This window comes from Sander vitreus, chromosome 11 (genome assembly GCF_031162955.1).
Source record: "Sander vitreus isolate 19-12246 chromosome 11, sanVit1, whole genome shotgun sequence".
In the NCBI taxonomy this organism is placed as follows: Eukaryota; Metazoa; Chordata; class Actinopteri; order Perciformes; family Percidae; genus Sander; species Sander vitreus.
Window position 1 is genome coordinate 2,655,099 of NC_135865.1, and position 22,965 is coordinate 2,678,063.

The 22,965-nt window shown below is 40.2% G+C and overlaps 1 protein-coding gene across 1 annotated transcript; it reads left to right on the forward strand.

Annotated features, from left to right (window-relative positions):
- The first annotated feature begins 1,485 nt into the window (after nucleotides 1-1,485).
- Nucleotides 1,486-20,494, forward strand: marco (macrophage receptor with collagenous structure). The gene is made up of 11 exons (XM_078263056.1): nucleotides 1,486-1,652; nucleotides 4,174-4,272; nucleotides 4,568-4,725; nucleotides 5,235-5,352; nucleotides 6,184-6,255; nucleotides 8,276-8,356; nucleotides 9,746-9,832; nucleotides 12,235-12,270; nucleotides 15,981-16,040; nucleotides 16,285-16,449; nucleotides 20,012-20,494. The coding sequence occupies exons 1-11, from the start codon at nucleotides 1,544-1,546 to the stop codon at nucleotides 20,140-20,142; spliced, it is 1,116 nt and encodes a 371-aa protein (XP_078119182.1). The 5' UTR covers nucleotides 1,486-1,543; the 3' UTR covers nucleotides 20,143-20,494.
- The last annotated feature ends 2,471 nt before the right edge of the window (nucleotides 20,495-22,965 follow it).

Sequence of the window (22,965 nt, forward strand, 5' to 3'; positions counted from 1 at the left end):
CTCTACGGGGAAACAGAACTTGATACAACACCGGTCCCGTTGGCTGCCTGCCTGGCCCTGATTCTAGCACGACATCGCTGCCACCGCCGTCCCCACCTGCATTCATTATTCCTTCGACCTGGCCCTGAAAACCTCCTCCTCCCAGCAGTCCAAAGCTCTTGTGTAGTGGTTTAAACATCAACAAACTTGGTACTCCCAGTCCTGGCATCACGGCTAACTGAGCTAACTAGCTGACGGCAGCCACAGTTACCAGTTAGCATTACTTTAGCAACAAGTGAAGCTTTCTGTCCATCACCAAAATCAACTGAAAAGGTGTCTATATGAGTATTTGTTTTTTCTTCTTTTGTTATTGTGACATTTTCACGTTTTATGAGTGATACTCTTCCATACCTTATACATTTTAAAGCACATTGAGTTTACTTGCAATGTAAGGTGCTTTATAAATGAAATGTATTTTCCTTGCCTTGTCCCAGCAGTCTCCAGTGGCTGAGAGGATACAATACACTTTTCTAATAGCTTTAATGAAGGGAAGCAGAAGAGAAGTCAACTCACGGTTGTCAGACATATACTGCAATGATCACTATATGTTCTTTGAGGTAACCATGATGACACGTAATATTGAGTCATGTAAAAGGGAGGACAAAGTGACAAAAATGGTTTTCTGTATTACAATTTTATATTTACCTGGTGATGTATATTTTTGATTACCTGGTGATGTCTTCTTCTATCCAATGTTGGTTTCCTTGAACAATGACTGCAATCTTTCCCCAACCTTAACTAACTAGTGTTTGTGCCTAAATGTAACCGTACCCATAGGGTGGTGGTAGTTCAGAAAACATGTCTGAGTGTCTGACTTTGATACTTAGTAGGCTACTGTCTACTTCCTTGCAACGGTCGGTCTTTCCCTAACCATAACGTAAAGTAGTTTTCTCCTCCTATACTTAGCCATAAATCACAGATCAAAGCTTTAATGATCATATGGGACATTTTGGAAGGAGTTTTTGTCATGTATATTTGGGGACTTGTTAAAAACCTAAAGTGTACTGAAAGGAGGCATTCCTGTATCATCCTACCCACACTGAGCACTTTGATATTTTGCTCTATGTTGTGGATAAACATAACGTACCTTTTTCTCTTGTGTTGTAAGTTGTCATGCTCTGTAGTTGCTTTAGCACAAGTTACACCAGTGGACATAATGGTGAAGTAACAACACCAAATTGCCCATAATAATTTCACCAGTTCTAAAGTGATGAAAAATACTGGATTTTATTTCTGTTACTGTTTTGCAAGGCCTTTTTGCATCCGTGGTTAGATTAACAACTTCCTCATTTTACTAACCAGCTGTATTGCATGGGTGTTTTCCTGCTGAATTTTGGCCATTTCAGCTACAGTTCACATTTAGTTCCTCAGTGTCCATGTGAGTTCTTTTATTGAGAGGCTCTGTTGCAATCCGGGGTCAATTGTGTTTTCCTGACACCATGCATTGTGTGTATATAAGAGTTTCTGAAGTAGGAAGTGAAGGTGATTCTAGACTCTAGAGAGCATGGAGACATCTCTGGACCAGAAAATGGATCAAGTCTCATACACCCAGAGTAACCCACTGTTTGGCATGTCACTCAGCAGGACTGAGCTCTACAGTTTCCAGCCTGATGGTGAGTATTAAGGCAGAAAGTATGAAACCTTTCAAAGCAGTTTGAGTTTCAAACGACAAATGATATGAACCTCTCTGTCTTATTCTGTGTTAATATGGTTTGCATCTTTTAAGGGAAATTTCCTTTTTTTTCTTTCAACCTGGACCCCATTTCCCCATGCATTTGTGTCTAATAGACTAATGTGAACAAAAATCTTTGAAATTGGTCCAGTATTGAGCAAAATCGCAGTGACAGGCTGGCTCTAACCGAGCTGCAATGTAACCTAATGGGGCAATTGTGCACCCTCGATTTCTGTCCACTACAAGTAAGGTAAGAGTAAGGAGTAAAGGAATTATAGGGTTGTGTTATCTAACAGATTTTCAGTGCCGTGGCTATGTATTTAGGCTAAATGATTTTGACAATGTGGATGAGGTCATTATAATTTGATGACCGCCTGTATTCATTTGAGGAGGTGAGAGAGAGAGAGGCAGTTGCAGCAGAGTGTTTCATGCGGTCAATAGGCTATAATACATCCATGGTTTTGTGTTAAAAAAACTAAAAAAAAACAATGGCTCGTTTTTGCTCATGTCTCTATCACAGCCCTGTTGATTGGGGGGGGGATCCTCTGATGTGGTGACACAGCGTTGTGGAAGTGGAAGGAGATATTTAAACAAAGAATTAAAAGGCCAATTAATAGAGGTATAGAAAAGAAAATATGATGGGGCGGAGAACAGAACCTTGAGGTACGCCATAGTTTAAAACCAATTATTTTGTTTCCTGCTTTAACATAAACAGTTTTCTTTTTAGAAGATTTGTTTTTCATTTTTTAAGCTCTTGATGTTGCCACCTAAAATTTAATTAAAGTCAAACCTACTGAACAGCAACTGGAGCTCTGATTGGGCAGCAGACACAGACAAACATTAGCATTCATGTGGAGTGTTTGTGTCCACCTGATGAATGTAAGTCCAATATTGACTTTTTAGCTGCACCAACTCCTCAGAAAAACAGTTTAGGAAGCCTATTTTATGGAAATTATTTGCATTGTGAGCAAACAAGCAATTAATGTTGTTTTAAAGTAGATATCCGTAGGAGTAAGGTTATGTGTACTCTTTCTCAGGTCAGTTGTTAAAGGCATCATTGTATGGTTGGTTGTGCAAAATCTTTACTTTTCAAGTATATCAGCAAGCGTTAACCTAAGAGTGAATGAAATGGCAGCCATGGCCAGCAGGTGGGAGCACTGATCTTTCATATGACTTTCTGAGGGAAACATGAGCCATTGTTTTATTTACACCTGTGCATTACCTATTGTGACAAAATATCTTTGTGATAAAGCCACATTCTCCCAAATGATATTAAGTTATGCTCATAGCTAGCTCTTACTATATCACATCAGACACTGCTTTCTAAATGGACAAGACCTTTACAAAGTTTGAATGTTACTTCAATAATTATTTGATAAATTAGGACAATTTCACAAGAAATGTTGTATAAGCCAAGGACATTGACCCACCCCACCCCCCACTTATTATATAATGTATGTATGATTAGTTGATCATCAGGACATTCACTGGCAATAACTTTCTTAATTAATTTATCATTCAGGTCATTTCTTAAGCAAAAATGCAAATGCACTGGTTAAAGCCTCTTAAATTGGAAAATAAAGTTAGTGTTAGTGTTGCGTTAACTCGTTATTTACGTGTTCATTTTGACAGTCCTAGTGGTATTACATGTTTGCAGCTGTCATTGTTTGACTTCACATTCAGACCACGGGTGTGTGAATATTTTTAACAAGTGAACATTTTAACATACAAGTTTGTTCTGCAAGTTCTCACATTGTATTCTACATGTGCTCACATCAAGACTACAAGCTCTCACATTTTGCACCACATTTACTCTCATCCATTATTACCTCACCCCATTTCTCCTGGTGTATCGGGTACCTTCTTCCTGACCTCAACAGGAAGAAAAGGCTGTTACCCAGGATCTTTAATGATTCTCCTTGCCTTTTTCTTGCAGCGCCTGGTGTACAGTACATATCCTTTAGACAGGGTAGGGCACCGCCTATTGTATGTTCAGACAAACAAACCACTTTCTGCAGGGCCTTGCGATCCTGTTTGGTGCTGTTTCCGTACCAGGCAGTGATGTTCCCCGTCATGTGAATGTGTCAAATGACATATTTCTCTAACCTGTAGGAGTTGCTGACTCACATTCACACAGACCTGCACCTCTGAAGTCTTCAGAGGGGACAGTAGTTTACCTCTCAGTCATAACCATTTTGGTCTAGTGTCAGTTTCTTGACTTTTCTGCCAACAAAAAGAAACCCATTTCCATTCCCCCCGAGGTTTTCATTGTGATTGACAGCTGACATTTTCCACTGGTTGTCCAAATGTTTCATGCTCGGAGCATTGCAAATTTAAGCATTTGTATCAGCTGGATGAACCAGGCTATGTTGTGTCTCCTGAAATGACTTTCCCAAGATGTTTGCTGCAGGTGACTGATCATATTTTGGTGTTTTAAATGCAGTTTCCTGTATGTGTTTCAGATCTGAAGCCAGCGAGGCCCAGAAGACAGTGGTGTTTTAATGTGATTGTTGTGTATCTCATCTTGCAGACAGCCCTTAATGCCTTTCTCATTTATAAAGGTACAACTGCATACAGATTTGTTTTTTTAAATTTTTTATAATTTTGTTATCAATTTTATAAATTAAAGAGAATCAAGATTATTTTTATAATAATCTTGATTATTACAATCTTGATTATACTAATCAAGATTAGTATAAGAATATTATTATTATTATTATTATTATTATTATATGTTTGTATTATGGACTTCTTTTCATAACGTAGATATTTAACTGATGTCTTTATGTACTGTAAATGTGAAGTGAATGAAGTTACTAATGAACTACGCTTGTTATTTTTTCCCCTCTGCCCCAGTTTTTATGTTGGAGTCTCAACTGTCTACCCCGAGGTTGAAGAAGCTGCTTTCCAATCACATCCCTGTGGACAATGATGGCAACATCCAAACTCTCCTCTACAACAACAGTCAAGAAACCCAGACCCTTGAGGGTCACCTGTCGGTCCTGAGGAGCCAGGTCCTCCAGCTGTTTATATGTAACATTTTACTAAACATAGCCTCTGTATATAGCTTCAGTCCAGGTTCAATTCAGTTCAAATTTAGTTTAGTTTTTAATTGACTTTAGCTCTGTTTATATTGCATTACATTTCATTCAGCTGATGCTGTACTCCGAACAGCAAGAATCAATTAGCTTTAAATTAGCTAAACTATAAAGAGCCACATGCAAGTGCAACATATTAGTGCAATTCATTTTATTTTTTAGCCATCATTTTTTAGCCAAGTTGCCGTCAGAACAGATGTGTTTTTAGCCTGCAGCCGTCATGATGTTGATGGGCAGCTCGTTCTACCATTTAGGAGCCAGGACAGGATGAAGTTTAACCATGTGCTGGATGGTAGCTGGGCCTGATTTGTTCAAGTGTCTTGAAGCGGATGTGGCCAACAACTGGTAACCAGTCAAGGGTGCGGAGGAGCGGTGTAGTGTGAGAGAACTAACCCTAACCCTGTTGTTTTTGGCCATGACAACAGGTCAACAGCCTGTGTGGAGAGGAGGGTCAGTTTCACAGGCTGCAGTCTGACCTGAACCTGCTCAACACCAGCACCATCAACCTGGAGAGCAAAGTGACCTCCATCAGCCTCAAACCGGGTAGGATCATAGAACTTTTATAAATGACTAGTTTTTTTCATTTTCCAGACTAGCCCTAGTCTGACTATCACCAGACCAAGCTCAATCTTTTAAGATTGAACATTAGTCTGGGGAGTCTGCTCTGTATTTTCTACTGCAACGGGATCAATCGGATCAACGGGCATAGTTCAAATGACTCCGTACGCATTTGGATAGTCCTTCATCCAATCAGACCAATGATCTGGGTGACGTACTTACCAAAGCCGGTCGGTAGTAAGGCAAACACATCCTTCTTTTGTAGGAATTGTTCCAGGGCAATTTTCTGTTTCGTTTTCAGAGAAAATTTGCCTTTGAAATCTTTTAAAACAGCAGCGACAGCGAGGTAGATAAGCCAGTTTGTGATTGGTCCCCGCAGATTTGTAACAGAAGCAGGATAGATAAATGTACAGGTTTCCAGCCTGAGCTGCAGGGAGAAAACAAATCGCCGGCAGATCGGGCTGGGTTTACCCAGTCTAGACTAGCCCCCAATTTGTCATAAACCTGGCTCTAGGCCATGACAAAAACTGGGAAGAGACACAAAATGCCAATAAATTAAGGTTCGACCTAAATACAGGTATGAATCATACCATGGGGATCAGACCCCCGGTGCTTGGTCTAGCTGCTGCCGTTTTCTTTAAGTAGCTAGCAGCTATCCACCAGCCCGTTGTGTCCCTGCCACTGGAGTTTGTGTTGGCTCTGGTCCGTCTGAATTTTGAGGTCTTAGGGCTAGTCCCTGCATTGCAACCAATAATGGCTAAGTAGTATAAAGGCAGAGTTTATTAACCAAAGCAATTCTCGTGCGTATGTCCCCAGGACCTCCTGGTACTCCGGGTACAGATGGAGCGCGCGGTCTTCCAGGCATCCCAGGAATCCCAGGAATGAAAGGTGAGTCAACCCTAAGCATTTACAAAATAAAGTTGTGTGGTCTTGTTTAGCAACCAAGGATTTCCAGGTGCTGTATGGAGAAGTAGCCATACGTACATTTATCTCTGAAGCATCTCAACAATAACCACATCTCATGAGCTGATATCAGAGTGGTTCAGAAAGAGAATTAAATGTGTAACCCTGATAGAGCCTCGCTCAAACCTCTGAGCTAATAAAACGACACCAAAGTTTCTCAGTGTAAAAAGTACATTTTGTTACAACTGATTAAGCAAAGGTGCATATGTGTGAAGCAGGAGGCATTAGCTTTCAGCTGCAGCTCCGGCGATGATCCCATTGTTGATGACCTGTCATCTCTTGTCAGACGACTGATGAAAACCGGCTGATGGATGGGCTGCAGCCATTATTTCACATACCCTTGCACCGTAGTCAGTGCACTGACATTTCCTGTATGAAATCTCTATCAGGGCTGGACAACAAATTACTACAGTCTGAGGCAGATGTTTTCCACCAGGTCCACCCCCACCCGACCCCATCGCCCTGAGTCCTTGATCAAACTTACAATTTGTGATAATGACCTATAGCAACCCTTGCGTGTGTTAGTGTGCATGTGTGTATGATTTGTTAATAGTTTCAGTATGGTTGACATACACAGGAACAAATGGCAGACTAAATACAAACAAACATCTGAGGTTATCGGGTCTCTGTATTTTTAGTTTAGTTTAGTTTATTTGTTTCACAGAATATAACACATAAATTACATTGAAGAAATACAAAATGACATGTGGCTTATATAAAAAACACAACCAAAGTACATACGCAAATGTAGACGTACAAAATCAAAAATACATTTTAAGTGTTATTGTTCCAACAATTCTTACTTACTTACTTACTTACTTACACACAGTGGGTATTTTAACAAGTATCTTTAGACTCAGTATATATAAACTTGACCACTAGTAGGCCAACAAAAATTAAATGAGTAAATATAGATAACTACAGAATCCGTTTAGTTTTTTTTTTGCAGTGTAGAGAAAGATTTGTAACATCAGTTAGATCATGTGATTAACTTACAGAAAATATGAACGAGCAGTTGATTAAATAAAAAAGGGGTGTGGGGGCAGGGTTGCTTTGGGGGACACTTGGAGTCATGACCATATATTTCTAAAATTCTGGCTGTGGCACAGTATATATGTAATATTATTATATAGCACTTTTCTAGTCGACTACTCGAAAGTGCTTTTAAGTAGTACAGGAACCATTCACCTTTCACCCACTGGTGGCCAAGGTTGCCATACAGGTGCCACCTGCTCGTCAGATAACATTCACAGTCATTTACACTCCGATGGCACAGCATCGGGGGCCATTTGGGGATCAGTGTCTTGCCCAACGACATTTTACTGCAGGGCCAGGGATCAAACCACCAACCTTCCGATCGGTAGGCGACTGCTCTTACCACCTGAGCCACAACCGCCCCAAAATTGTGGCGGAGATTGCCATGCACTTTACTGCGAATATTTGTGATCCTCATACAGTGTGTCTAAAGCATTTTGGTGACACGCTGACCTTTCCTGTAGTGTTGCCATCAAGCCAAAACTTAAACTGAAAAAGTCTAAAAATCTAATCAGCAGATTGCCACGAGATTTATTGCTTAACTTCCAGAGGAATAACTCCGCTTGACCTTTGGCCTTTTCTCAAACACCACCCTCAGGATAAACCTTTCACTTCAGGCTTTGAGAACAGCGCTTCAGTACAGTGGGACGTAATGAGCACTGTAGGGTCTAACATCAGAATTTTACAGTTTCCTAATTTTGTTCAACTGACTTCCAAGGACTTGATTGCAATATATACATTTGTCACATGTTTCCTGTGTGTGGTCTAAACAACTTCAAACTGTGGACTTTCCGAGTTACTCCTGACTGGTGTACAGCCTACATCGTCACTGTTTGTGTGCATTATTCAGCATGCAGCAGCAGAAGATGCAGCCCATCAGTAGATTATATACTTTTATGCTTCTTTCCAGGTGTCAGTGGCGTTGCTGGCCTTCCAGGACCAAAGGGTGAAATGGGACTCAAAGGACAAGCTGGAGTTGCCGGTCTAATTGGTGGGTTTCATTATAATTATTTGTGGTATAATGTACTTATTTTTATTCTTAATGCTGATATGATTTTGTTTTTTTTAAAGGAGCTCAAATGACAAAATGGGGCTGCAACAGAAAAGGGTGTCGCATTCACACTAAGATGCTGCCGGGCACTTCAGTGCACACCAGAGCTGACAAATTGAATAAATAACAAACTCTGACATCCAGACAAAGCTGGAATCACTGATGTAAAAAATCACAGCCTGCTTCAGGCAAAACGTTATTATGTTATTATAAAGCATCATAGACCTGCCAGATTTACAAACAGTAGTACAAATGTAAAAGTTAAAGCAAGATTTGGCATAGTGAGTGCTATTCCCTAGCACACCGCTGTCGGAAATATGGACAGCCTTATATGTATTTATTATGACTACATTACTCATGAGCAAAAATTAGCTAGTTGACACATTTGCACTTCAACTGTACATGTTACATAGTGCAAGAGCAGGCGACTGCAGTGCCCGGTGGTAATGTCAGACGCACCGTTCTCTCTATTACAAGTCAGAGTAGCGTCAAAATGATTTTGAAGCTGTTAAAATAGTTACATAATGTTGCTATAAAATGTAAATGTTATCTCTCTGGCCCACCTGAAACGTTGTGGGAACTTTGGTTTTCCACCACATACCTGCAAAACTGATCAATCACCTCAGCTGTACTTTGTGTTTTTTGCTAATTGGCGAATGTTAGCATGCTACCATATTAAATTAAGATTTACATGATACCTGCTAGACGTCTACATTACATGTTAGTGAGCATGTTAGCAGTCTGCTGTTTTCTTCTGCATTTACAGAGCTGTTAGCGTGGCTGTAGACTCGTATGCCGCTTTCTCAACAGCCACTTTTCTAAAACTTTCTAAGACATTCCTCATCATCATCCGAGACACGAGTTGCTCTCGTACAAGCAGACCCAGCACATAAAAGTGAGGAAAAAGATTGGCGTTTAATGTGAAAAGTGAAGATTAGTCTTTTGACAGATAAATACATAATGTAACAGTTTTTGAAAAAGTGCTCTTTCCAAATAAAGTGGTACTAAAAGCAGGGTGAAGAATGAGATTTCCTAAAGAAATCTGTTCCTCATACTGTGAGTGTGAGTATACTGGATGACTCACAGTAATACCAAATACTTTACTGAAACTCAGTTCCTAAATGGAAAAATGTTACAGCAGATTGCAGTTATGAAATAGTTCAGTTTCTCTTCCTCCTCTAACTTCTGGTCATCAGCTGCTGACACAGCGTGAAGAACGTGACGGATGATAAGATTTACACAGCTTGCATTCATGAAATACTGTGTACCAAAAATCATCATAATACTCTGTGTGTGTGTGTGTGTGTGTGTGTGTGTGTGCGTGCGCAGGACCCAGAGGTTTACCTGGAATCCCAGGAGTACCAGGGAATCAAGGATCAGGTGCAAAGGGAGAGAAAGGAGATCCCGGTGCTCAAGGTAGGAGGTTCTATCCAACCTGACCTGACTACATGAAAACGAAAGCATCCTGAATAACATGCTTAATTTCTTATATTAAAAAGTTTCCTTGATATTGAATAGGCGTGGTAGGTCTCCCTCCATAAAGAGCTGCTAACGCAGAAATAAAACTAAATGTATCCCCACATATCAGGCAAATATTTCCTCTTTTTCAAAATAAGTAGGTTTTCACATACAGAGACTTTGGTGTTTGGTGCATAGACAAGAAACATCAATACAGAATAGAAAAAAATTACAATAAAAATATCAGAATGAGAATAGGATTTATCGCTTAAAAGGAATTTGCCTCGGTGGATGGTGAATACATAAACATAAACATGCTAAAAGGAAATAAACAATAAATGTAGAGGAACAATAACATGAACAAATATGTACAATATAACTGTTGACATTAAGAAAAGAAAGCTGTATGGTTTAGTTCAAGATGTGAAAAAATGTTAAGGGAAGTGCAAAAGTTCAGGATATATATTATGTGCAATGGACAGATATATAGTCCAGGATGCAACGATGTAACTGTTTAAATGAAAGAGCTGCAGAAATAAGGAGATGATAAAGATAAGGGATGTGCAAAGGTTCACAGTATTAAGAATACAAATGTTCAGAGATAGAAGTCCCAAAGATGCGTTAAAGTGCATTAAAGGGAAAATTCTCCAGCTTTACTTTATTGGATGTCCAATCAGTACTGATGTACTCAGTTAAAAAAATAAATTGCCCAGTGTGTGCTGTATTGACTTATGTGGCAGCTGTGCCTACATGTACCAGATGCATTGCTCGCGATCAGCTACTTCGCTAAGCTTTCAGCTTTTCTTGTAAACTAAATAAACTCACCCAATGTTAAGAAAGGAAATATTCTTACATCTAAACACCTTCTGAATTCAAATTAGATTAATTACCTGTTACAACACTCTTCGTTCAAACTGAACAGAAATGGGGTTTAACCATGTATCCAGCTAATTAAAATAGCTCTCATTACTGTATTGTGTCAACATTGTTAATATTGTATGTGGTGTTTCCTTTTGCAGGGTGCAAATGTTCCACCAAAACACGTTCCTTCCTCAGATTATTCTGAGCCACCGTCGCTGCATACAGAGTTTAGCGCCGCCCAAGACAACTGGGATTAGAGCTGTAATCGGGCCTTTAAAGTTTGGCCCGACAAGGCCCGAGCCCGACAGAAGTACAAGTACAAGTACATTTTGATCGACAGCTTTTTAAAAGCCCAAACCCGTTTAAGGCCCGACATTATTCAAATGTGCGCACGCACACAGCTCTTTTGCCTTTTGTCAAGAATGAGTCATTTATACATTTTTTAACATCATTTATTCATGACTAACGTAGGCTATAGGCCACTCGGAAGTTAGAACAAAGAAATAAATTAGGCCACTGTAACATCGTAACATCTCAGCACTCTAAAAAGGCCTAATGTCTTTACAGCAAAAGCTGACACACTTCTCCGTCACCGTTTGTTTCACCTTTGCAGGGATGGGTTTTAATGCTGTAACAAACGATGTGATTGTGGGTTGATCCTGCGCACTGCCAGGTGTTGAACAGCTTCGATCAACATGCCTTATCAGCGACGAATTCCCTGTCGTTTTTGCTGTCGTACTTTAACAGAATGTCGCATCTTTTGCATTTCACATAACCCACTGGCTCATTATTTTCATTATGCACATGGTCAAAGGTTTTTCACACCTCAGACTTTGCTTTCTTACAAAACGTAATCGCCAGAGGCCAGCCTCTGTTTCACCTCCTCAGCATCCATTTTCGCGCTAATCGAAACGCATCACCTCATTTACTGCGCAACCCGGAGCACAAACCCGAGCCAGGCCCTAGCCAGGCCCGAGCCAGGCCCCAGCCAGGCCCCAGCCAGGCCCCAGCCAGGCCCGAGCCAGGCCCGAGCCAGGCCCCAGCCAGGCCCCAGCCAGGCCCCAGCCAGGCCCGAGCCAGGCCCCAGCCAGGCCCCAGCCAGGCCCGAGCCAGGCCCGAGCCAGGCCCCAGCCAGGCCCGAGCCCGTGTAAAATGATAGAAATTAAGACCGAACCCGACGGGCAAAAATCTTCAGCTCTAATTGTGATTGCTTTTAAGAAATGAAAACAAACCCGAGCGTTTTCTGTCCTATTCTGGAATGTATGTTTTGAGCAGCCAGCTCATCAACTGCTGACAGCTTATTAAATACAACCATTATGGTCCAGTGATTGAAATTCATTTTTGGTTGCTGATCTGGCCTCTAAAAATGACGAGAACTTTAAACTGTAGATTTATTCAGTTCATGTTTATTTATTGGGTATACAAGGTTTAGCAACCCCACATCCGTAATGTCCATTAAATGTATTTCATAAAATCTCATTTTGTTGTCTTGTCATCAGGCGTAATGGGACCTCCTGGCTTCAATGGAACTCAAGGTGAGTGTGTATTAAAGTTACATATAAAATCATGTTTATTCCATATGCGATGTACTGTACAACAAAACACTGAAATGAATCCATTCTAACTTTTCCCACGAAAATCCAGACATGTGAGCACAATTACACACATTAACTGATATTCTTATAAAAGAAGAATATGTGGTAAGAATGTACGCTTCTCAGGCGTACTTCAGACCAGGTGTACACACAGTTTTAGTGAAATGATAAGGAGGAGATTGAATATAAGGTGGTTATGTTGGACACTAACCTGAATGAGACCTGGGTACCACTGTCTCAACATACATAGCATGAGTTCCTAAACTGGAAATTCTACCATAAAAGGTGTAATGAGTGTTGGAGGGGCCCAAGTATCAACATGCAAACAGCTTTTCCATATCCATTCATGGCTATTTGTGGGATTGGAATGAAGGCCTGATCATTCAAATTCTTTATTGCCATGTCAACACAGTTGATAAGAATTTGCCTTAGTGCAGCTCTTGAAAACATACACATAAGTAAATAAAACATGTAAAAAAATAGGAGCAGCAAAAACCTTCATCACATGTAAACATCCAAACATACATAATATATGATAATGGTCTTCTTCCTTCTGCGGCTGCCTTCCTACTTTGTGCGCCCAGTTGTACAATGATTAAGATTTATAAAACAGAATTAGGCGTACGTGCAACTTTATAAATCTGACGAAAAAAATATGTATAATGAACATTTCAGACCGGCCCACCACATAAGATCACAAATACCACCCGTCCTTGCACTCCCCTGAATATGTATACCAACTCCTACTCCTTAAAACTACTAACGCCATGTAATGAGTAAGCAAGAATCAGTGAGAGTTGACACATTAAATACTTCAAAAAAGTGCCATTTATTAATACAATAAAACGGTATACTCCTCATGAATCATAAAACAAGCTATACTGTATATACTATATATATATATATTTATCATTTCACGACTGAAGAGGCCCTGTGCTTTAATTTGAAGAGGTCTATCATGACCGCAGGTTCTACCCTCACTCCCTCATCTATGTCCCTCTCCTCCTGAGTCTCCTCCTCACTGTTCATTCCACTGCCGCCGACACCACCACCACTATCATCAGCCACAGGAGCTGATGAAGGTCCTGCTACTGCCGAAAACATGTCTGTCAATGTGACACATTTGGCAGCGTCTGCCTGAAGGGCCTGTTTCTTTTTCTCACGCAGCTTCTCTGCACCTCCTTTGCGTTTCTTCTCCATGATCTCTATCACTATTCTAACCTGGCAGATTTACACTGACACTGAATGCAGGCAGAAATCCCAAAGAGGGCGCTGTTTAAAGATATGATGTCCTCTTCATTGTCTTGGTTAACGTTATCCTCACTTAGCGCCACTTCACAGCTAGCTGCTGCTGCAGCGGCATGTTCAACGATTTCAAGGTATGCTAAGACAGAGGGGGGAGAGGGACGGAGGGAGGGGATCGGCACTTCAACAGCGCGGCGCTGCACTTCAAGTGACTTGATTACTGTTACAGCCTCATTTCACTCAGGGGAAAAATGTCAAAAAGACAACAAAGTTTGCTTAACTTTTTCAAATACACTGGCCAGTCAGATCCCAAACAAGCAAAAATTGTTTCTGCCGATCAAGAATGTGGAGACCACGGTGGTTTTTTTGTTTTAATTGTCCGATCCATTTCGCAACCATGCAGTGCACGTTCTGAAATAAAAATAAACATTGCCCTGATGTACACACAGCGTTGTTTAGGCTTTTTTAGTCAGAGTCAGAGAAGCTACGTAGGCAGTTACCTCCAACCCCTGTTTTGAGTTGCCGGATCCACCCCCCCTCTGCGCTCCAGATAGCCAGTCCACCCTTGTTTGTGTGTACAGAGTTTGGGTGAGTTTGATGCATCTGGCCCAAGGTCTGTATTCACCCTATTTGAAGCAGACAGAGAGAGAGAGATGAGTTCATTCAACAAAACCAAAAAGCTGTTTAATATTACAAGTTTAAAGGTCCAATATGTAATACTGACAGCTAGCCTTTAAAATGGTTACTGCAGTCCAAATTCAAAATACTGAAAAGAGTCGTCTCCCCCGGCCCCTCCTCCCCAGCGTCGAAGTTCACGGGAGTTGCAACCTTCAAAACGCTAAACCCAATGTCCCACAATGTCAATGTTAGCTTGATGCTAGTCTCGCATTGCCAGACTTTACTCCACAGTGCAGCAGAGTTGCTAGATGCTGCTATGTTGACGGTTATAAAAGCCTGTGCTCTCGCGGAGCTCTGTACGCGGCTGACAGCCACCTTTTATCGACTAACCGTAACAACGACCGCTAAAAAGACCGCAACCTTGCGGAGCTTTGTGCCCGACTGACAGCCACCTTTTCTGGGCTTAACGTCACTGCAACAGCCCTTAAAAGACCGCGACCTCTCGGTCGTCTGTACCCAGGTCACAGTCACAGTCTGTCGGCTACGCCCGCAAAACAGAAGCGGGGAAAAAAAAATTCGGCAGGGGGGAGATTGTACTGAGGGAGTGTTACTACTACTTCCAGACCCGTTATACAACTTGTCTATACACTGTACAGTCAGTACATTACACATTATGGTTGCATGCCAGTTTGTAAGAAAGTGGAAATCATCTTACTGTCCAACATATCATAACCTTAAAGCTGGCGATGGTAACGTTAGCCACAATAACATAAAGTTACATACATTGCAAAGCAACCTGTAGAGAACTCTGTGTCCCAGTCCAACATCTCAGCCTACAGGATGTTTTGCCAAAGTAAAATTGCATGTTTCCATTATGAGGAAGTCAAATTTGCGGTTTCTGGTACATGTCATGCATCCTACGTTAGCAGTTAGTGTGTATTAGCATGGCGGCGTTAGCACCTGGATCACTGTGTCTAAATTGTTTTTGCGACTAACTAACTTGAGTACTCTATATAATTTAATGCGAGCACATGAAAGTTGAAATGAATGAAAATGACTACCCATACGTTAGCCGTGATATAAATGAAAGAAGCTCAACGCTTACCTGTTTAGGAGGACATTAGTCAACTCGGTGTCCTTTTAGGCTCTAAGCGACCTCCTTCTTTTAACTGCAGCTCCAATATTTACGTTCCGTTTTTTACCTTGTCTCTGGTTGTGCAACCGTTTAAAAAGATGGCGATTTTTTTTTTAAGGCGGGTTGAATGAATCTATCTCCGTTGATCCCGTTTGTTTGTTTGCTGCTTTCATGGCTGTACTACAGCTGTAGCACGCTGGGTTTACGTGTTTACAGGTATATCTGGCAACCCAGCCTAGCTGTCAAACTGGGCAGTTGATAACAACACGAAGGTCAAAACACAAATAGACATTCCGTCACGGAACGGAAATTTCAAAAGGAGAAAATACTGGCATAATTTTTTGATTAAATACAGTACATATATTACATATTGCACCTTTAACCAAAACTAAAACTGTAAGGATAAAGGGTAACAAATTCAGTATCTGTAGCATTGATTAGAATACACTTTCACATCTGTAAGAGTGTCCAGCTCCCTATCCTGTTGCTGAGCTACACTAAATGAAGAATTTTTAATGAGTCGGCCCCCGCCCCTGCACTGAATAAGTGATAGAATCGGTATGACATATTTAACAAATGAATTATGTTCACACCAGTTCATGTAAACTGTCAGTTTGGTCGGAAGATGTATTTGACCATTTTTCCTCCCTAGGTCGTCCCGGACTACCAGGTCCAAAAGGAGACAAGGGAGACCAAAGAAACGCAGCAGAGGGTAAGACTGACCTGAACAATAGGGAATACTAACTAAAACTAACTACTACAATGCCACTTTCAAACACACAGTTAACTGTCAAAACAGCAGTACATTAATTAAAAAAATAAATGACTAGTACAAAATATTTGAGATTTTAACCCTATCAATCCTAATATATTTGCTTGTACACCAGGCTATCCAAACTATTCCAAAGTTTTAGCCACCAGGAACTTTAAACAGCTGCAACTTTGTATCATCACAGTGACTGTGCGTCTCGTGCCGGGGAAATCCCGAGGGCGAGTGGAAGTGAAGTACAATGGGGTGTGGGGTACGGTGTGCGACGACAACTTTGACACTGTGGATGGCAAGGTGATCTGTAAGATGCTGGGCTTCCAAACTGCCATTAACACCTTCACTGCCACCCCAGGTAAGAAGTCTGCTGCCACTATCACCTCATGTTCTCTGCACCGTATAATATTCTCTAATGCGTAACAAAACCCTTAAGTCTTTATTTTATTTTCCCCCCAGCACTTCTTTTCTACATCAGCACACTGTAATGCTGACCCTCACACTACTTCCTCTCTTTTGTTGTGCTTCTGAATTAACTATTTTCAAGTTAAGAAAGCAGCCTTGCTGAGCGTTTGATGGCATGTTTGGCCATTGCTACCATCAGTTATGATATGACAACATTGTAGTCACCAAACTAATAGCTGATATCTGGGGACACGGGGGTGATCTCTGACAGGGCCAAACAAGATGAGACAGGTTGTAAATAACCCAACAGTTTACCCAGACTATCTAAACTACTTTATTTGAATGTAAAAGTGAGAAAATCCCATTAACATGGGTCAAGGTTGAAGCAGAAATGTGTTCTGTAATGTGTGATTACAGTTATAGACAGTCTGTGTATTAGTATTACATTTGCCTTCATTTTCTTTTTAAAGTGCTCATATTATGCTTTTTGGCTTTTTCCCTTTCCTTTATTGTGTTATATATATATATATTTTTTGTGCATGTTATAGGTTTACAAAGTGAAAAAGCCCAAAGTCCCCCCCAAAGGGACTTACCATCTCCAACAGAAAACACTGTTCACAAACTGCTCCAAACAGCTCCATTGTAGTCCAGCCTTTACTTCAGAGACATTATTATAATGCTCGCCTAGCTGCTAGCATGGCACTCCCTCATACTCTGCTTCTGACTGGCTAGTAGTCCTTACCTAGCTACTGTCAGGGAACGCTCTCATACTCTGCTTCTGACTGGCTAGTAGTCCTTACCTAGGTACTGAGCATGTGCGACTCCCAACAAAGATGGAACAGAAGTGAGATGTCTCACTCTGTAGCTAAAACAGAGAGCTCAACACACAGGGTGAAAAGAGGAGCTGCAGCAATGTGCAGTACAACAAAAATATGTTGTTTTTTGAAAATCAAACCATAACCTATTCTGATATAACCTCTAAATACAATTATGAACCTGAAAATAAGCATAATATGAGCACTTTAAAATAAGTTTCAAGTAACCATGCAGTTAGTTTAAAATTTGTTTGACTAGTTTATTAACTCAAACGATCAAATCAAACTTCAAACGTAGGCCACACCTTTAATTTTCAGCTACATAGTTCTGCATAACAACATCAGCAATAGTTGTTATTAAACGTCTATCGTACTATAGTTTAAATGTACTGTAAGAGTACTTCAAGATTATGGGAAATGTGCAAATTCTCTTTCAAATAGTGAGATAAGAAGATAGGTATCAATCTCATGTATGTACATTCAAGTTCACATTTTTTTATTATCTGTATTTCAGCAATACTCACAAGCCTATATGTATATTTAAATTGTTAATTGTCTCTGTAATTATTCCTCATGAACATACTTCCATGTAAATATGGGCATGTGAGTATTGCTTTAACATGGATGAGAGAGGAGTCTGAATGTGGTTGATTGAAGGTCCCATGGCATGGAAATTTCACTTCATGAGTTTTTTTAACATTAATATGAGTTCCCCCAGCCTGCCTATGGCCCCCCAGTGGCTAGAAATGGTGATAGGTGTAACCCGAGCCCTGGGTATCCTGCTCTGCCTTTGAGAAAATGAAAGCTCAGATGGGCCGATCTGGAATCTTCCCTTTATGACGTCATAAGGGGAAAGGTTACCTCCCCTTTCTCTGCTTTGCCCGCACAGAGAATTTGGCCCACCCATGAGAGAGGGAGAGACATCATGGCTTTCAAACAAGCGAAGCATGGCAGTTGGTCAAGGCCACACCCCCACCCTCCACCTTGCCCCCCCTCTCTCCTCCTCAATAGCATTTAAAGCTACAGACAAAGAAATGGCACATACTAAGGAAAGCTCATTGTGGGACTGGCTCTAGTGGCTGTAATTCTGCACCAAGGCTGAATTTCGGGAAAAGAGACTTCAGATACAGTATTAGGAGACCACTAAGGTCTATATAAAAGAGACTTCAGATACAGTATTAGGGGACCACTAAGGTCTATATAAAAGAGACTTCAGATACAGTATTAGGGGACCACTAAGGCCTATATAAAAGAGACTTCAGATACAGTATTAGGGACCACTAAGGCCTATATAAAAGAGACTTCAGATACAGTATTAGGGGACCATTAAGGCCTATATAAAAGAGGCTTCAGATACAGTATTAGGGGACCACTAAGGTCTATATAAAAGAGACTTCAGATACAGTATTAGGGGACCACTAAGGTCTATATAAAAGAGGCTTCAGATACAGTATTAGGGGACCACTAAGGTCTATATAAAAGAGACTTCAGATACAGTATTAGGGGACCACTAAGGCCTATATAAAAGAGACTTCAGATACAGTATTAGGGGGACCACTAAGGTCTATATAAAAGAGACTTCAGATACAGTATTAGGGGACCACTAAGGCCTATATAAAAGAGACTTCCAGATACAGTATTAGGGGACCACTAAGGCCTATATAAAAGAGACTTCAGATACAGTATTAGGGGACCACTAAGGTCTATATAAAAGAGACTTCAGATACAGTATTAGGGGACCACTAAGGTCTATATAAAAGAGACTTCAGATACAGTATTAGGGGGACCACTAAGGCCTATATAAAAGAGACTTCAGATACAGCATTAGGGGGACCACTAAGGTCTATATAAAAGAGACTTCAGATACAGTATTAGGGGACCACTAAGGCCTATATAAAAGAGACTTCAGATACAGTATTAGGGGGACCACTAAGGGTCTATATAAAAGAGACTTCAGATACAGTATTAGGGGACCACTAAGGTCTATATAAAAGAGACTCTCAGATACAGTATTAGGGGACCACTAAGGTCTATATAAAAGAGACTTCAGATACAGTATTAGGGGACCACTAAGGTCTATATAAAAGAGACTTCAGATACAGTATTAGGGGACCACTAAGGCCTATATAAAAGAGACTTCAGATACAGTATTAGGGGACCACTAAGGTCTATATAAAAGAGACTTCAGATACAGTATTAGGGGACCACTAAGGTCTATATAAAAGAGACTTCAGATACAGTATTAGAGGACCACTGAGGTCTATATAAAAGAGACTTCAGATACAGTATTAGGGACCACTAAGGTCTATATAAAAGCATCCAAAAAGCCATTGTTAATAGGACCTTTAACATGTTGTATCTTGTTTGCATAATTTAGACATGTAGAAATGTGAAAGCCCACACTTTGTGGTTTTACTAAGGGGTTTTATTTTAAAGATATAAAATGCCCTTTCCGCCGAGGTGTATGTGTTTATTTGTCCTTAAGAACATAATTGCTGTGAAACAATCAGAAAAGAGACTTTTAAACTGTGGTATTATTACTTGTAGTTAAGCAAACAATCAGAGTACTGCTTCCACCACTGTTGACACCACAGGAACATTAAGAGCAGCTTTTGTTTATGCACTTGTAAACAATACTCAATTATAATATATTATGACGCACATCATATTATATTATATAACACTGCTGTCCTTCTGTAGGCTCTGGTAAGATCTGGCTGGATGAGCTGAGATGTGTAGGAACAGAGTTGGACATCTTTAGTTGCCAACACAGTGGATTTGGTGTTAACAACTGCCAACACAACGAGGACGCCGGAGTGCAATGTGTGTAGACTGAAACGGTGCCGAAGAACAACAAGAAAAATGGTGTTTCAACTTTTACACATAAACATGAAGTGACAAATTGACTGACAGGCATAACACACACACACACACACACACACACACACACACACACACACACACACACACACCACATGCATACGTTTTAACTGGGGATATAAGCAGAGAACAATGCTGCTAGTAATGATGTTCACAGCTGGATCTTATTACATATTAATAAAACACAGCTTATAGAATTGCATGCAGTTCAGAGTTTCACTTTATTACTAAACGCATTAGCTTAAATGGCAATTGTATTGTAAGCAAAATATCATGGCAATAAAAATTCTCAGGCATAATTTCTTCACTTTGTCCTTTGTGATTATTAATAATAATAATATTTGCAGCTGCACTGTCCTAATCAGTCCCCATCCTTGTCCATTCGGCCTCTCTTGCCTTCGGGGACATGCTTGCCATCACCTTCCGTCCATCGCACATCACCACAGATGACTTTGCAGAGATCAGCGAAGATTAGTAGGTCACACTCAAGGACGGGAGTCGTGCTGAGGAATGGGTTTTGGCACAGCTGGCTCAGTCACTTTTTCCCAGACGCCTCAGGGAACATACTGTAGATTCTCTTTTTTTTATTGTCTTTATTTAAACAACATTCAAAGGCAGGCAGTCAGAACAGAAATAAATGAAAGACATTTTAAATAAATAACAAATACATGCGTTTACAAAGATCTTATAGTGGGTACATAGGTTGATGGTTTTAATATCTTTTTTTGTTTTTAGAATATTGAATTGATGAAATGTAATGTTTGAGTTCATTTTCAAATATTAAAATAGATGGTTTGTGGTTGGCAACTTTAGACTTATGAAGATGAATTTTAACGAGTAACAGTATCAAATGAATGATGTAGTATTTATTTGTCTTGATGGAAGTGTAAGAAAAGAACCCAAACAATACATTTTCCTATGACAGGGAAAATTCATAGTCAATGTGTTGGGAAATAAAGGTATTGACATCCTGCCAAAAAACACAGGAGATAGAACAGGAGCAAAATAGGTGACATCAATCTTCAGGAGCCAGTTTACAAAAGGAGCAGTCCACATTAATGTCCTGTGTATAATTGTAGAAATACATTGCAGTGATAAACTCAAGGAATCATTTAAAGAGACACTTCTTTAACCTTATTTGTAATCAGATATTCCAATGGTAAGCACCAGGTTTTCTTCCAGTTCAAGTCTGGAGACCATATTTGGAACAGAGACAATATCTTTTTGAAATAAAGCACGTATATCACAGTCCCATCACATAGTTACAGCACAGAAGATCGTTGGTTATCCTCTTCCCTCACTAGAGGAAATTGCCAACTCAAGACTGCTCTCAAAAGCCACCAAAATTACACATGACCGTTCTCACCCTGGTCACCCACTGTTTGAACTCTTGCCCTCAGGGAGACGTTACAGATGTCTAAAAACAAGGACTAGCAGATTTAGGAATAGCTTCTTTCCCAAAGCAATAACAGTCTTTAAATGAAGCTAAACCTGTTTAATAATGCAGTTTGCACAGTTACTCAGCACTTTATCACATTAGAATATTTATTATCCACTTAGTGTGAGAGAGTGAGCCAGTTGTGTTTTTATGTTGTGGTTAGGATGTGCTTGCAGGAAAGATGAGAGAGTGTTTGCTATGAATGATGGGTGAGATGTATTCGGTACATGTGTGTGGGTGTGTGTGTTTGCAATGAATGTGTTGTGAGATGAGTTTTATATATATATATATATGTGTGTGTGTTACAATGATGATGCACCTTACTAGAGTGGCTCTACAATTTCATTGTACTTAAATGCAATGACAATAAAGGAAATCTTTCATCTTTTATCTTTAATTATTGCTCTTTTTTTGACGAGAAACAGATTTGGCCAACTCCAGTAGCAACAGGGTCTAATGGCCATAAAGTTACTTCAGGTGCTACTGAGTTCCTGAGCAGCTGTACAGCACCAGAGGGAATTGCATGAAACACTAGCAGCATATTCCTTCGGTGGGAGAGGAATGCGATATTTTTCTAGAAATTCATAGTATGTCAACAAATTGCCACTAGAATTGAGGAGTTGAATAACCAGAAAGATTCCATTGTCAAACGGAGTTTTCTACAAACAATCATTTGTGCTTGTATAATATGTCTCTGTTGTTCCAGATGTATTATCTACACTGGGAGTTGTGTTTATAAATTAAGGACCAAGAAAGGTGCTTGTGAAAATTTGAAAACATAATTAGGGATAAGGTTCTAAATTGAAGATGGATTTCTAAGAAACTGCTTGATCCAATTTATCTTGAAAGTTTTAAGTGTAGAAAACTCAAGAAAGTTCAGATCACCATGTTCATAGGAGTTCATTCAGACATAGGTATTCTGTTTCTCCACACAAAGTTATAAAGCATGCTCTCAATGGTCTTAGAAGTATGTTCATTCACATCTAGAGATGAGGCTGCATAAGTTAGTTGGGATATGCTCTCTGCTTTTGTTAGCAACATTCTTCCCCTTATCAGTAGATCTCTTTGAAGCTATACGTTTAATTTCTTTTGTGTGTTATCTATGATAGTATTGTATTCAAAGAGCATCTATGTCTTGGTTTTTGTTAATAGCAATTCTAAGGTAAGTGACAGAGGGCCAGATGTACGTACATTTGCGAAAGTAGCGTTATCAGCGCCATGGCCAACCCGCAGAAGGCGCACGCTGTGATACATCAGTTTACGTCGTAATTACCAAACCTGCAGTTCATCAGGTAATCGGCGCCTTTCTCCGCCCACTATGCCGTAAATTGCGCAC